At 53.6% G+C, this 15,199-nt stretch overlaps 1 protein-coding gene across 3 annotated transcripts in view; it reads left to right on the forward strand.

The window, feature by feature from the left end:
- The window catches only part of PSD2 (pleckstrin and Sec7 domain containing 2), a 79,003-nt gene that overhangs the window by 42,759 nt on the left and 21,045 nt on the right, over positions 1–15,199 (forward strand). For all 3 annotated transcript variants that reach the window (XM_059888753.1, XM_024995214.2, XM_024995215.2), the window contains 5 exons: positions 643–1,110; positions 1,434–1,628; positions 4,378–4,458; positions 8,072–8,184; positions 9,541–9,599. In XM_059888753.1, the coding sequence (XP_059744736.1) occupies positions 643–1,110; positions 1,434–1,628; positions 4,378–4,458; positions 8,072–8,184; positions 9,541–9,599 (916 nt within the window). The remainder of the gene's footprint in view (positions 1–642; positions 1,111–1,433; positions 1,629–4,377; positions 4,459–8,071; positions 8,185–9,540; positions 9,600–15,199) is intronic.

The following is a 15,199-nucleotide window of genomic DNA, read 5'->3' on the forward strand; positions in this document are numbered from 1 at the left end:
CAGCGCACCATTCGGCAAGACTTAGAGGATCTCCTGTGTGCTGGGTGCTCCCTGGCCTTGTGTGTGGCGGGGGAAACAGGTGTAAATAGGGGAATAAACAGAAGGCGACAGGCTGGGAGGGGCTAGGAGGAGATAAAGGGGCACCCTGAGGATAGACACTAATGAGGGGCCACTGTGGTGGGTGGTCTGGGCCTGCCTCCCTCAGTCTCTCCAAAGAGGTGACATTAAGGCAAGGCCTGGGCAGCCAAGCTAAGAACCACCCAGTTTGTGGGGACAGCAAAACTGTGACCCAGTGAGACACTAGCTGTGATGGGGAGCCTGGAAAGAGGAGCCCCCTCCCCCTCTCCTGGGCCAGGCAGGAGTGAGAGTCACGCTCATTCATTTAGATGAATGATACCGACTGGGGGCCAAGCCTGGTGGGCACTGCGGGGGGCAGGACCATGCCTGTCCTTTCAAACTGTACCCCAGTACCCAGCCTGGCATCTGGCACCTGTGCTCAGTAAGGGTTGGCTGAGAGAATAAACAGGACACGATCCCTGCCAGGTCCCCACACCCAGGGAGCTCCCAGACATGGACTGGTGCCATCCTAGCACCTGTAAGGGGCCATCTGGCAGGACGGTGACTGGTCCGCACATCCCACAGGCCGGGTGGCCCTGGAGAGCCAGATGTGCGAGATGGCTTCAGCGCCACGTTTGAGAAGATTGTGGAGTCGGAGCTGCTGCGGGGCACCCAGTACAGCAGCCTGGACTCCCTGGACGTGCTGAGCCTCACGGACGAGAGCGACAGCTGTGTCAGCTTCGAGGCCCCTCTCACGCCCCTCATCCAGCAGCGGGCCCGGGACAGCCCTGAGCTGGGTGCGGGCTTGGGCACTGGGGACATGGGGTCTGAGGGGGACATGGGAGCAGCCGGTGGTGGTGGGGTGCTCGGCAGCCCCCTGCGGCGCTCCATCTCCGGCAGCCGCTCCGAAAATGTCCTGAGCCGCCTGTCTCTCACGGCGGTGCCCAACGGCTTCCATGAAGACGGACCCCTGGGCCCACGTGGGGATGAGGAGGACGATGAGGAGGAGGAGGAGGAGGAGGAGGACACGGACAAGCTGCTGAACTCGGCCAGGTGAGGCAGGGCCCGGGCTGGGAGCCGAGAGAACCCAGAGGAGGCAAAACGAGTCAGGATAAGCCAGGGCCCAGAGTGAACGGCCCTCTGCACCCAGACCTCCCACCCCCTGCCTGAGGTTCCATCCTGCCCTTCCAGGTCTTTCCAGCCTGGGTGGGGTCAGGGGGCTGATCATCTAATGGTTTCCTCTGAAGGTTTTTCTGGAGGTCTAACTTGATTCTGTCCTGATGCAGTGGAGCTTCTTTCCCTGGTCTTGGGAGACCTTCCAGCCCCTGCCCAAGGGTCTCTGACCCCCTCATCCCCACCCCACCTTCCCTCTTCAGCGACCCCAGCCTGAAGGATGGCCTGTCGGACTCGGACTCAGAGCTGAGCAGCTCAGAGGGGCTGGAGTCTGGCAGCACAGACCCACTGGCCAATGGGGGCCAGGGCGTCAGTGAGGCTGCCCGCCGGCTGGCACGCCGGCTCTACCACCTGGAGGGCTTTCAGCGCTGCGACGTGGCCCGGCAGCTGGGCAAGAAGTGAGTTGCATCTCCATCCCCCACCCCAAGCAAACCTCGTGTCAGCCCAGGGTGATGTGGTGACTTCCCTCAGGGGTGCCTAGTGCTGGGGGCTCCCAACAGTCTCCAAGAACTGCCTCTGTCCTCATTCTGGGCCTTGCCCTAAATCCATTTCCTTTCTGGGCTGCCTGGGCGAGGGCCTCTGCTCCTAGGGAGGGGAAGTAGGGTTGGGGGGCCCCTCGGGGCTGGGAGAGTGGCATGTGGCAGCAAGGACGGAGCAGCCAGGTAGGGTCTCGTGAGTGAACTAATGAGGCCAGGAACAGAGGAGCGCCTAGTCTGAACAGGGACTGCCTGGGACCCTGGAGCTGGGCAAGGGGACCCTGACCCTCACTGAGCCCCACTCACTGTCTGTTGGGACCAGCTGAAGAGGGGGACTGCCTACATACAAGCCCGGGTCTTTGGACTCAGGGAACTAGCCAGGTTGAAGTCCCGGGGGTGGGGGACATCAGCTGTGAAGTCAGTCGGTGTGTCATGAGCAGGTCTGGCCGCCAGCACGCCCGCCTCCCTTGTCTGTCTGCCTTGTCCTTCAGAGGGGCCCCCACACCCACATAAGCCTTCGGGTTGCACAGAGGCAGGCCTGGCCTCCAGCGAGGGCTGCTCCCAGGCTAAGAGAGGCAGCCCAGGCTCTAGACCCCAAGTTAGAGTTGACGGGGCCTCGGGCCACAGGAGGTCCTGAGGACACCCCTCTTCTCCCCACTCCCACCTCTTCCACCCTCCTTAGCCCCCACAGTGCTCCTGCCTGGGCCTCCCCCCAAATCATGTTGCCCGCACCCTCGCCTCTCCCACTGGACTACAGACCCCCAACCTAATGACATCCTCCTTCATTAAAGTTGATCCCCACCCTCCCCTGTCTTTTCAACCATTCTGTCTTCATGAGTTTTCTCATCAGCATTTAATTGTGCTTAACCGTCTCCCATCTGAAACAAAAATCCTTCCTCAAATGTACTTCCTCCCCCTGCCTCTTCACAGCCAAAATTCTGTCTTCTGCTCTGGGTGGCCTCTGTCCTCTCCCCTTCTGCACACTCAGCATCTCCAGGTTGGCTTCTTCCTGGTCCCCACTGCCCTACACAAGCCCCTCTTGCTAGAGTCAGTAGCAGCCTGGTCTCTTTGAATATGGTGGCCTCAACTCTCTCCCCTTCAACAGCCCCGACACACCTGCCACTCCTTTCTTCTTCAATTAAACTTTCAATGATGAAAATTTCAAGCACACACGAAAGCAGAGAAAGTAATACCTTAAACCTCCTTGTACCCATTATTCAGCTTCACAGTTATCAACATTTTTCTATTCTTGTTTGATCTCTTCCCACCACAGCTTCCCCTCACATTTGCTGGAATATTTTAAACCATATTTCAGACTCTATCATATGATCCATAAATGTTTAGTATGTGTCTCTAACTGACTAGGATTTTTTTTTAGATAGTCATAATTTCTGACAAAATTCCTTAGTATCTCTAACATTCAGTCAATGTTTAATTTACTCTGGTTGTCTGAAAAATGTTTGTTCAAATCAGCACACAAATAAGGTCTTTGATTACATTTGGCCAGTATGTTTCTTAGGTCCCTTGTAGCCAACAGCAGTTGCCAGGCACCCCCCTTTTGGTAATGCCATGTATTTGTTGAGGAAACAGGAGGGAGAGCTTGGGGCTTGATTGGACTGAGGTAGAATTATGTTCTCTCTCTTGGCGAGAATGCATCACCCCGGTCTTGACATTCTCTTCCTTGGCCTCCAGGACACCACACCCTACGGCTGTGGCTCCTGTCTGTCTCCTGCACGAGGTTTCTGTCTCTTCAGCTCACCCTGAGAGGGGCTCTCCTCAGGTCTCTGAACTGGGTCTGCTGGCCTGTCTGAGCCCTTCCTACAGGCTTGTCCCCCTTCCTACGCTTACCAGTTAGGGTCAGACAACTCTCATGTAGGTGCTTCTAGACCCACTTGTTGTCCTGGGCTCTGGGCACCACCCTAGGGGCTACTTGGTCATGTCCCACACCCACTCCATCCCTCCCCGTGTCTTGTTGGATTCTGCCTCAGAAACATCCCTCCTCCCACCCTTTCCGTCTCTCTCGTGGACAGCTCCTGCCAGCTCTCAGTAGGTCTCCACTCTGCAGGCAGTGTTCCAAATACAGATCTGACCCTCTCATTCACCTCCTGCTTCAAACTCTTCCAAATCAAGTCTCAATCCTTGCCTTGGCCCAGGCCCAGATCCCTGCCTCATCTCCTGCTGCCCCCATTCCTGCTTTCCAGCTCCTGCCACATGGCCCTGCTGGTATCTTTCTGGATAGTGTCCTCTACTGGGGACACTGTATATCATCCCACACCCTACTCCCTTCACCTGGCTGGCTCTTACTTTCCTGAAGGTATTTGATGAGACATCAGCTCCTCCAGGAAGCCTTATTGACCCTCTCACACCCTGGCCCGCTGGAGAAGGAAATGGAAACCTAATCTAGCGTTCTTACCTGGAAAACCCCATGGACAGAGGAATCTGGCGGGCTATAGTCCATGCAGTTGCAAAGAGTTGGATGCGATTGAGGGACTGAGCACACCCTGGCCCAAGGTTGAACTGTCAGAGTCCAGTTGGCCAGCAAGGGAGGCAGCAGAGGGATGGATGGACAGGTCTGAGTGGGTGGGTCAGGGTCCCCAGGGGCCCACTGCCCACGTGCCCCCACTGTTTGCTGTGCCCTGCTTCTAATGGACACCCCCTGCTCTCCTGGCAGCAACGAGTTCAGCAGGCTGGTGGCTGGGGAGTACCTCAGCTTTTTTGACTTCTCGGGCCTGACTCTGGATCGAGCGCTCAGGTCAGTGCGGCTGGGCTGGGTGGTGCCCACAGGCGATACATCTGGATCCTCCTGACAGCTGTAGTGTGGACTTGCCGTGCAGCCTTGGGCAAGCCCTCTTGAGCCCTCTGGGGAGGCTGTGGGGAAGGGCCCAAGAGAGCAGCACAGTGCAGAGACTCGCTGAGTGCTGGCTCATGGGGGGCACTGCCAAGGTGAAGGAGTGCAGAGGTGACCCTTCAGGAGGCATAGCCTCGACACACCCTGCTGACGGCACCTTAGTGACACCTCTGTGAGGTGGGTGGTACTCTCCCATTTATAAACGGAGAAAGTGTGGGCCAGTTCCCCGAAATCACTGAGGGAGATATGGTCAAAATGACATTGGACATGGTCAGTTTGATCTCATGTCCTGTTGATGTTTGGACCCGGAGAGTAGCCCTCAGGAAGGGCAAGTACAGGCCTAGGGAGCAGAGGGCAGGCAATGGGAAGATGAAGCCTGGTGCCAGGGACCTGAGCCCAGGCCAGAGCCCTCGCAGGTAGGGATGGCGGACTCTGAGCCGAGTGAGGGGTGGTCCATGTGTGTTATACCTGTTTACCTCCCGTGTGTCTCTCATATTTTTAGCAACTGTATTTTCCCTTTATTTTCTCTGTTTCCATTGGGATATTTTCTACTGACCTGCTTCCAATTCACTTATTCTTCCTCTGTGTCTCATATACTGCTAAACCCATTTATTGAGTTTTTACTTTCTTTTTTTAAAATTTAAATTTATTTATTTTAATTGGAGGCTAATTACTTTACAATATTGTATTGGTTTTGCCATACATCAACATGAATCTGCCACGGGTGTACATGTGTTCCCAATCCTGAACCCCCCTCCCACCTCCCTCCCCAGTTTTTACTTTCTATTGTTTTATTTTTTCAGATCTAGAGGTTATATTTTGTTAAAAAACTTTTTGGTAGGTTCTAAATCACTGCCTTATCGTTGGTGAAGGGACTTGCGTAACTCGATGAAGCTATGAGCCATGCCTTGCAGGGCCACCCAAGAAGGACGGGTCATAGTGGAGAGTTCTGACAAAACGTGATCCATTGGAGGAAGGAATGGCAAGCCATTCCAGTGTTCTTGCCTCGAGAACCCTCGAGAACTGTATAAAAAGGCAAAAAGATATGACACCATCACCAATTCAATGGACATGAAGTTGGGCAAACTCCAGGAGTTGATGAGGGACAGAGACCTGGCATGCTGCGGTCCATGGGGTCACAAAGAATTGGACACCGCTTAGCGACTGAACAACTGCAACAATTCTCTGGGGGGAGAAGTCCTCATCTTTTCATTTATTTTTACTTACTTTCTCCATCTTTCCCTCTCTTTTTGGGAACGTATTAGTCACAGTTAATATTTGAAAGTCCTTGTCTGCTTATCACGGTATCTGTGTCATCTGATTCATCTGTATCTGGTTCGATTGTTTTTCTCTTGGTTTTCCATCATCTATCCTATTTCTCTGTGTGCTTAGTAATTTTTTATTAGATCCTGTACATTGTACATAAAATTACAGTAGCTCTAGATCATTATGTGTTCCTCTGGGGGGTGTACCTTCTGCTTGTCCAGGCAGCTAGAGGAGAACAGGGCGGGTACAGTCCCAGTCTATCCAGGGCTGAGCTGGGGAGCAGCCGCTCTGAAGTGTGGTAAGGCTCAGAGTTCAACCCGATCACAGGGCAAGGGCTGCAGGGCTTTCCACTGGGATCCTGGTGTGTTCACTGGGGCCTCTCCCTTTGGTGGGTCCTAAATTACAATTTTGTCTCCTCAATGCGGCAAGCCTGTGCAAAAACCAAATCCATATGCTTCTCAGAGAGGCAGAAAGCTTAGCTTTTCAGCGTACGGCCCCTTCCATCTTTAGACTTTGGCAAATATCTCACAGGGAAAACTGGCCACATGTTTATAGCCCCTGAAGTCTCTCCAGCTCCATGAAGCCACCGAACGTTCTGCCTCAGCCCTGTGTCCGTAATCGGCAGTGTCCCCGGGGAGAACTGCAGATCGGCCTACCTCCCTGAGGTCTCTACCCCCTGGGATCTTGGTCCCATTGGTGTCTGTTGCATCAGCGGTTTTCTGATAGCTTAAGAGAGATGTATTCTGTCTGGCATTTTTCACTGTTCTCAGTGGAAGTGTCTGTCAGCTCGAAAGCTGCTCTATCCTGAGCTGAGTCAGGTTCACACTGGATGATCCAGCAGGGAAGGTGTTTGGTGGGTCAGCTTGCGATCAGAGGCCTGGGTGCTGGGCTGGAGGACCTTGAATATACAGCCCAATAGATTGAGACTCAACTGCACAGGCCCTGGGGAGCCACAGCAGGTGCTGGGTGTAAAGCAGGGTTTGGGGAGGCAGTGGTGGCAACACTGTGTTGGTGGCCTTTGATCCAGAGTCTCCTGAGGAGGATCAAGTAGGAGAGGATGAGGCCTGAAGTTGGGCCACAGGGCTCGAGGAATGATTGGTGTGAGAAGTGCAGAGGATAGAGCAGAAGGGCTGGTGATGCCAAGATACAGAGAGAGAAGGGGGTGGCCATCTGTGAGGCTGATCCTGGGGATAGCCTGAGAGTTTGGTTGGAGCTTGGTGAAGACCCCCAAGGAAGGGGTGTTTGGGCTGGCGAGCCCCACCTGGGATGCATGGCTCATAGGTAGGACAGGCTATGGTTGGGATGGGGGATGGTGTTAGTGGAGTGTGAGGAGAAGAGGGAGGGGCCGGATGCAAGGAAGAGAACAGGAAACAGGAGAGACAGAGAAAGGAGGACCAGAAGGCGGATAGAATGTTTTTGTATAGTTGTTGACTGACTGGGATTGAATCAGAGAGTGGTCTGCAGTTTTCCATGCTTTGGGAAACCTCCGAAGGTAAAGACTGGCCAAAATGGGGTTCATGGGTCCCAGGGTGTCTTAGAAGTAGTTTGAGGGAGGATAGTGGGCATAACAGAAGCCAAGGGAACCACAGCAAAATTGGGAACAAGCTAGTTTTATGAACCCAGCACAGATAGAGGACCAAACTGTCTCAGCCTCCTGTTTCCCCTCCCAAGGAGGGGTGTGCCTAGGCGCCAGGTGATGGACCCCAGGCCCATCTCCCGGCCCCTCTGGTTTTGGTATTCTCTGCTAGGGACCCCTGAGTGCTGGTGACCTTTGACTTTTGGCCTTGAGGGGAACTCAGAGCTCTCCAGCAGAGGAGGCTCAGACTTGAGGCCCAGGTGGTTGGGCCTGGGGCCATCACGTGAGGGGTATCGCATCTGGGAGGGGTGGGAAGGGCTGAGGGAGAGAGCTCCGGGGGGAGCGGTGTGGGTGGCCTGGGCCCAGCCGGAGGAGGGAGTGAGGAGTGGGGCGGAGGCTGGCACTGGGGTGTTGGTCAGCCTCTGTTCTTCACAATCTGCCCCCGTCTCCTTCCAAAAGGGCCCTGAAGGGTGATGAGGGTTGAAACTCCACACTCCAGAGGCTGTCAGGGGGCTCAGGGTTTCCTCCTGGGCCCAGATGCTGGGGCTCTGGGGCCTCAGCCTCCTCAGGCAGGCTTGGGTGGTGTGTGTGTGGGGTGGGGGCTCCTACCTAGAGTGAGGATTCGGACGACTCAGGGGTCTGGGAGGCCCTCAGCACCCTTGCATCGCCCTCCAGAACTTTCCTGAAGGCATTCCCACTGATGGGGGAGACGCAGGAGCGTGAGCGGGTCCTGACGCACTTCTCCCGCCGGTACTGCCAGTGTAACCCTGATGACAGTACTTCGGAAGGTACGCCTCACCTTGCGCCCCTTACACCTCACCCTGCACCCCTGACGCCTCACCCCGCGCCCCTGATGCCTCACCTCACGCCCCTGACGCCTCACCCTGTGCCCCTGATGCCTCACCTCGCGCCCCTGACACCTCACCTGGTGCCCCTCACACCTCACCCCGTGCCCCTAACGCCTCACCCCACACCCCTGACGCCTCACCCCACATCCCTCACACCTCACCCCGTGCCCCTTACCCCTCACCCCACACCCCTGATGCCTCACCCCGTGCCCCTTATGCCTCACCCCGCACCCCTGATGCCTCACCCCATGCCCCTGACGCCTCACCCCGCGCCCCTTACGCCTCACCCCACACCCCTGACGCCTCACCCCACACCCCACACACCTCACCCCGTGCCCCTTACGCCTCACCCCACACCCCTGACGCCTCACCCTGTGCCCCTTATGCCTCACCCTGCACCCCTGACGCCTCACCCTGTGCCCCTGATGCCTCACCTCACGCCCCTGACACCTCACCTGGCGCCCCTCACACCTCACCTGGCGCCCCTCACACCTCACCCCGTGCGCCTTACGCCTCATCCCACACCCCTGATGCTTCATCCCGCACCCCTGATGCCTCACCCCGTGCCCCTGACGCCTCACCCTGTGCTCCTGACGCCTCACCCCACGCCCCTGCCCCCCAGTTGGGCCCTGGCTTCCTCCTACCCTTGATCCACCTGCCACTTCTGTCCTGCTTGAGAAACATCGGTGAAGGCACGATGGCGTGTGGCAGGGGGCCTGTCTGCTGGAAAAGGCACCTCCCACTGTCGGGCCTGTTGCCACTCCCTGTGCCTGAAAGTCCTCTGGGTCCTCTGTGCCCTGGAGTCAGTCCTCTGTGCCCTCCTTCTCTGTGGTTCCCTGTCACAGTGCTGATCGATAGTGTGGCAGGAGTCCTGGGTCCAGCACCCTCTTGTCCCATGGGTGGACCTGAGTCCCAGGAACTGGGGGGCTAGGCTGGTTATTAGAGGAGACATGGGCCTTGGAAGGGGTATAGCCTGGGACCCAGAGCCTTTCCTGGGTATGAGATTCAAGGTGAGTTTGGCCATAGGAGGCAGGAATCTGGGCTAGAACAGGCCCAGGGTGGTCGGGTCCCCCACTAAGGGAAGAGTGTTTCCTGACCTGGGTCAGGGGAGTGGCTCTGATGCTGTAGAGGGGTGGGGCAGGGAGTATCACGCAGGCCCTGGGCCCTGACATGCAGTTGGCAGGTGGCTGGCCTCTTCTAAGGCCTGAAGGCTGGCTCTGGCAGGAGATGAGTGGGTGGCTGCAGTTGAGAAAGAGCTGGATGCTTACACTGAGGGTGCCTCTATCTCTGATTTAGATGGGATCCACACGCTTACCTGTGCCCTGATGCTGCTCAACACGGACCTGCACGGACATGTGAGTTGGGGAGGCCGAACCGGGGTATGTTCTCTCACTGACTTATCCCAGGTTGTCCAAGGGCCAGCCCTTTCTCCAGCCTCCTTCCTGAGACCTCTCGCTTGCTGGCCTATGTTTATTTAGCAGACCTGGGAGTCAGGCCACTTGGCTTCTAGACTTGGCCTTACTCTAGTTGTATCCACTTGAGACCTGCCTGGGTCCTCACCCCCAAGCAGGGCCATAAGAACAACTGAAGTACAGGAATTTAGGATGTGCTAAATAAGATATGTGCCCCTAGCCGTGTCCACACTAGACGCTGCTAAAAGATCACCTGCTCTTCCTACCCCTCGTGCTATAAGCCTGACTGCAGCCCTGCTGAAGGGCCATGCCCCAGGCACCCCCTTCCCCTCAAACGGTAGGTTGCCATCAAGAGGCATTTTCATCATCTCCATCCTCCACTAGGCAAACAGAGAAGTGATGGGGGGTACCCTAGGCTGTGAGCCTGTGCCTCTTCTGGGCCCTGGGCATCTCAGTGCTGCTTGTGGCTCAATAACTCCTTCTTCTTTCCTCTGTCTGCTCCGGGGACCCCCTCTCTGGGCTCTCTTGCCCTCCCTCAGGTGGTAAGTGTAGCTGGCGGTCTGCATGTCCTGTGAGCTTAGACCCCCCATCTCCATCCTCCCCTTCTGTGTCCCCCATCACCCCGTCTGGCCTCACTGATCACTGTGCCATCATTGCTCACCCTGGGATGGTCAGAGCACCTCTGCTGGATTGGGGATATTTCAGTGACTCATGGGAGTAATAGGCCCATGTGAACGGTTCCGGAGGTAACCAGGTTCCGGTTCCATCTCTTCTGGAGGTAACCAGGAAAGTCTAGGACACTCAGGGTGGAAGAAGGAGCTGGGAGAGACCCAACTTCCGATTCCACTCTTGCCTCCAGGTGGCACCTCTGTGACCTAGGGCAAGACTCCAGCACTCTGAGTCTCGGGTTATACACCTGTGAGGTGTGAATGGTGATTTCCCCATAGTGTCCTGGGGAGACCTGGGAGAGGTACCACCAAGTGTCAGGGTCTGGCACTTAGTAAAGTATTTATTATGAATAATATTATTACATAATCATCACCATCATATTCATCATTAATATTAAAATTTAAATGATGGAGAGTCTGAAGGCCGAGCCTGCAGATCCCTGGAGGATCAAGAATATGAAGGACCTGCCCTGATGGCAGCCTGAGCAGGCGTGGGCACGCTGGGTGCCTGGCCTGGGGTGAGTGAGAGCCTCGATGGCCTTGACACGAAAATTAGTTGTGTGACAGCTTTGGTTTTGTCTGCCAGGGCTGTCAGCCTGAGTGTGGAACAGGAGAGATGTGTGGATTCCATGGGAATGTCAACAGAGTTAATATTCACTAATGGGCTGATGCTCCCCCAAGACTGCTTACTGTTTGCAGAGAGCAGGTGTTGCTGGCGTACCCTAAAAGGAGCTTTAAGCACACATTCCTCTTCCTATCCCTATGCTCAGCAGGGCCAAGGGCCATCTCAGGACCCAGTCACTGCTGTGTTAAGCCCTGGGTGCCTCTTCCCCTGGTTGAGAGCTGCTAACAAGGGCAGCAGTCAGTAAAGCCCAGGTTGAGAATATTCTTGAGCTTGGTGGGCCTTAGCTGCCCATGGCACCACCTTCTGCCTAAAGTTGAAGAGAAACATTACTACCTTCATACGTTAGACGTGGGTGCAGTAGGATTGTTCATACTCACAGCCAACAGACATTGAAGATCCATTTCTTTCTTAAGGCAGTATTGCAAAACACCAAAAGCAGGAGGTCTGAGTTGTAATCCTCTTTATTTTTCACACGATAGTGTGTGACCTGAGGTGAGTTACTGACTTCCCTGAACCTCAGTTTCCCCATCAGAAAGTCCCTGTGAGATTTAAGGAGACAGCAGTTGTAGAGTGTTTAGCCCAGAATTGGGCCATTGGCATCACTGGGAGCTTTCCTGAAAGTGGCAATGCCTGCTTTGTGCTCACCCCATCCCTCCCTCTTCTCATGCTACCGTTGTTCCACAGAGACTCAGTGCCTGGGGGAAGATGGGGATCTCAGGAATGTGGGGCCTGCTAGGGCCCCCAGAAGTGGCTCTGGTCAGAGCGGGAGCCAGTATGGGGACTGGCAGAGGGAGTTGGTGCACACTCCCAGATGGGCACAGCCTAGTGGAGGAATTGGGAAGGCTTCCTGTAGGAGGGGCATTTGGACTGTAGGGGCCGACACCTTCTGCGTTCCATAAATGAAAAGGAAAGAGAACCCCTGCCTCAGTGTGCCTACCTTCTAGTTAAAGGAGATGAAAATAAACAAGTCAACAGGTGATTACAAATAGTGATAGGTCTCTGAAGGGAATCAACAGGCGGGTGTGATGGTGGCTGGACTGGGGGTCAGGGAATGCCTTTCAGAGGAGGCACAATTGGGGCAGAGACCTGCAGGAGCCAGTCACGGAAGGACCAGGGACAAAGTCTTCTAGGCAGACGGGCCAGTGGACTGGTTTTCATCTTTTGGCTATTGTGTACAGCGCTATGAACACTGGTATAAAGGTTTTTAAAATTTTTTAAATTATTTTTAAACTGAATGAAAGATTGTTTAAATTCATATAGTGCTTACAATTTCCAGAAGTTTCCCATGCATGACTTCATGTAATCCCATAATAACCCTTTTGTCTTCCTACCCCTCTATTGCCCTCCCCCTTCTTGGTAACCACTAGTTTGTTCTGTGAGTCTGCTTCTTTTTCTGTTTTATTCACTGGCTTGTTATATTTTTTAGGTTCCACATCTAAGTGATATCATATAGCATTTGTCTTTCTCTTTCTGACTTGTTTTACTTCGCATAAGTTCTTGTTTGAGAAGCTGCTCTCAATTCTTTTGAGTGTATACCTAGGAATGGATTGCTGGGTCCAGTGGTATTTTTGCATTTAACTTTTGGAGGACGGGAAAACTGTTTCATAGTGGCTGTTGAGTCCAGGAGGGAGGTGATGGTAGCTTGGGCTGACAGGGCAGTGAACAAGGGTAGAAGGGACAGATGAGCGAGATCAGTAGAGGATGAGCCTGACAGGACTTGCTGATGGGCTGATCAGGGAGAGGAGGAAGAATGGCTTCAACATCTGGCTCGATGGGGGTGCTATTTCCTGAGATGAGAAGGGAAATTCTGTGGGTGGGTGGAAGGTGTGGTGAGTGGGAGAGCTGGGGCTCCAGTCCCATTTTTGACATATTGTGTTTGAGATGCCTATTGGACATGAACATGGGTGTTGCCAAGGAGGTGGTGGGATAAATGAATCTGGGATGCCAGAGAGTGATGGGGTGACGAGGTCGCTGTCATCTTGATGGAATGAAAGCCATGGGACTGGCTGAGTGCCTCAGGGAGAGCGGCAGGTTGGTGACCTTGTTGTGGGTCATGGCATTATTTAGAGGTCAAGAACTTTTCACTTTCATGCATTGGAGAAGGGAATGGCAACCCACTCCAGTGTTCTTGCCTGGAGAATCCCAGGGATGGTGGAGCCTGGTGCATTGCCGTCTATGGGGGTCACACAGAGTCGAACACGACTGAAGTGACTTAGCAGTAGCAGCAGCAACAAGCAGAGCAGAAGGAGACATTTTGAAGCAGCCATGGAGATGGGAGGAAAACCAGGAGTGTGTGGTGTCTCAGAAGCCAAGAGAAGAAAGTGTTTCAAGGAGAAAGAAGTGGCCAACTATATAAAAGGCTGTCATGAGGTCAAGAAAGACAATAACAGAAAAACAGCCTTTGGGATTGGAATGGCCATTGGTGGGTCATTGTCATTGGATGCTCAAGGTCATTGGAGCCCTTTACAAAAGTACTTTAGGTGGAGTGGCCAAATGCCAGGATGGAGTAGGTGGAGGTGAGGATAGGAGGTGAGGAAGTAGAGGCTGTGGAGAATTCTTTTGCAATATTTGGCTTTGAATGGGATCCTGAAGTGAGCCACTGGCTGGAGGGGTCTAGCAGGGACTTTTTTTTTTAAGTTGGAGTATAATTTCTTTACAATGTTGTGTTAGTTTCTGCTGTATAATGAAGTGAATCAGCCATATGTATATATATATATCCTTTCCCTCTTGGTCCTCCCTCCAACCTCCCATCGCCATCCTACCCATCAAGGTCATCGCAGAATACTGAGCTGAGCTCCCTGTGTTCTACAGCAGATTCCCAGCAGCTATCTGTTTTACACATAGTAGTGTGTGTTAATACACTAGTTCAGTTCAGTTCAGTTCAGTCGCTCAGTCGTGTCCGACTCTTTGCAACCCCATGAACTGCAGCACGCCAGGCCTCCCTGTCCATCACCAACTCCTGGAGTTTACTCAAACTCACGTCCATCGAGTCAGTGATGCCATCCAGCCATCTCATCCTCTGTCGTCCCCTTCTCCTCCTGTCCCCAATCTCTCCCAGCATCAGAGTCTTTTCCAATGAGTCAACTCTTTGCATGAGGTGGCCAAAGTACTGGAGTTTCAGCTTCAGCATCAGTCCTTCCAATGAACACCCAGGACTGATCTCCCTTAGGATGGACTGGTTGGATCTCCTTGCAGTCCAAGGGACTCTCAAGAGTCTTCTCCAACACCACAGTTCAAAAGCATCAATTCTTCGGTGCTCAGTTTTCTTTATAGTCCAACTCTCACATCCATACACGACCACTGGAAAAACCATAGCCTTGACTAGATGGACCTTTGTTGGCAAAGTAATATCTCTGCTTTTCAATATGCTATCTAGGTTGGTCATAATATGTCAATCCTAATCTCCCAACTCATCCCAACCTTTCCTTCCCCCTCTGTGTACACATTTTGTTCTCTGTGTCTCTGTTCCTGCCCTGCAAACAGGTTCATCTGTACCATTTTTTTAGATGCCACATAATATGCGTTAAAATACAATATTTGTTTTTAGGAGAGACTGTTTTAAATCTGACTAGGGTGTTGTGTATATGCCACTAGGATCTACTAGGCAGGCAAGGAGAAACTGATGATGCAGGAGAGAGAAGGGAAAATTGAAGCTTTCCTTGAGATGAACAGCAGGGCATAGATGGAGAATGGCCTTAGCTGGGAGTAGGGAATGCTCATTCCTCATGACAGGGTGAATTGGAAGGGAAGGATGTCAGAGGAGGGTGAGCTTAGCCTCCAGACAAGAGAGAATGGGGGCTTGGGTTAGACTTGGAGATGGAGACAAGGAGAGAGATTATAAATGTACTGTGGATGTGCAGTCACTAGCACTGGTTGATGGAGTCAATGTTGAGGTGAGAGCAGAAGTCTCTAGGATGAGACCAGGAGAGGCGGGAGGAGATGGTGGGAGAAGCTGCGCTATGAACCTCCAAGCTGAAACAAAGATAAGTTGTTTTGCAAGAAAAGCTTAATTTCTCTCACACTTGGGCTGCTTGAGGTTTAGCAGTGGGAGTGCTGGGGAGGTGTGTTGGGGCCAGATGGTGGAGGACTTGAGGGACAAATGCACGGGTCAGCATACTATTCTGAAGACTGGCAGTGGCAGGGAGGCCCTGCCCATTCTTAGATGGTGAACAAGCCTCATATATTAGAACTTGGAAGGAGCACCAAGTGCAACTCAGGTTTAGTCTAGATTTGCAAATAGTGATGAGGGT

Source organism: Bos taurus, chromosome 7 (genome assembly GCF_002263795.3).
Source record: "Bos taurus isolate L1 Dominette 01449 registration number 42190680 breed Hereford chromosome 7, ARS-UCD2.0, whole genome shotgun sequence".
NCBI lineage: Eukaryota > Metazoa > Chordata > Mammalia > Artiodactyla > Bovidae > Bos > Bos taurus.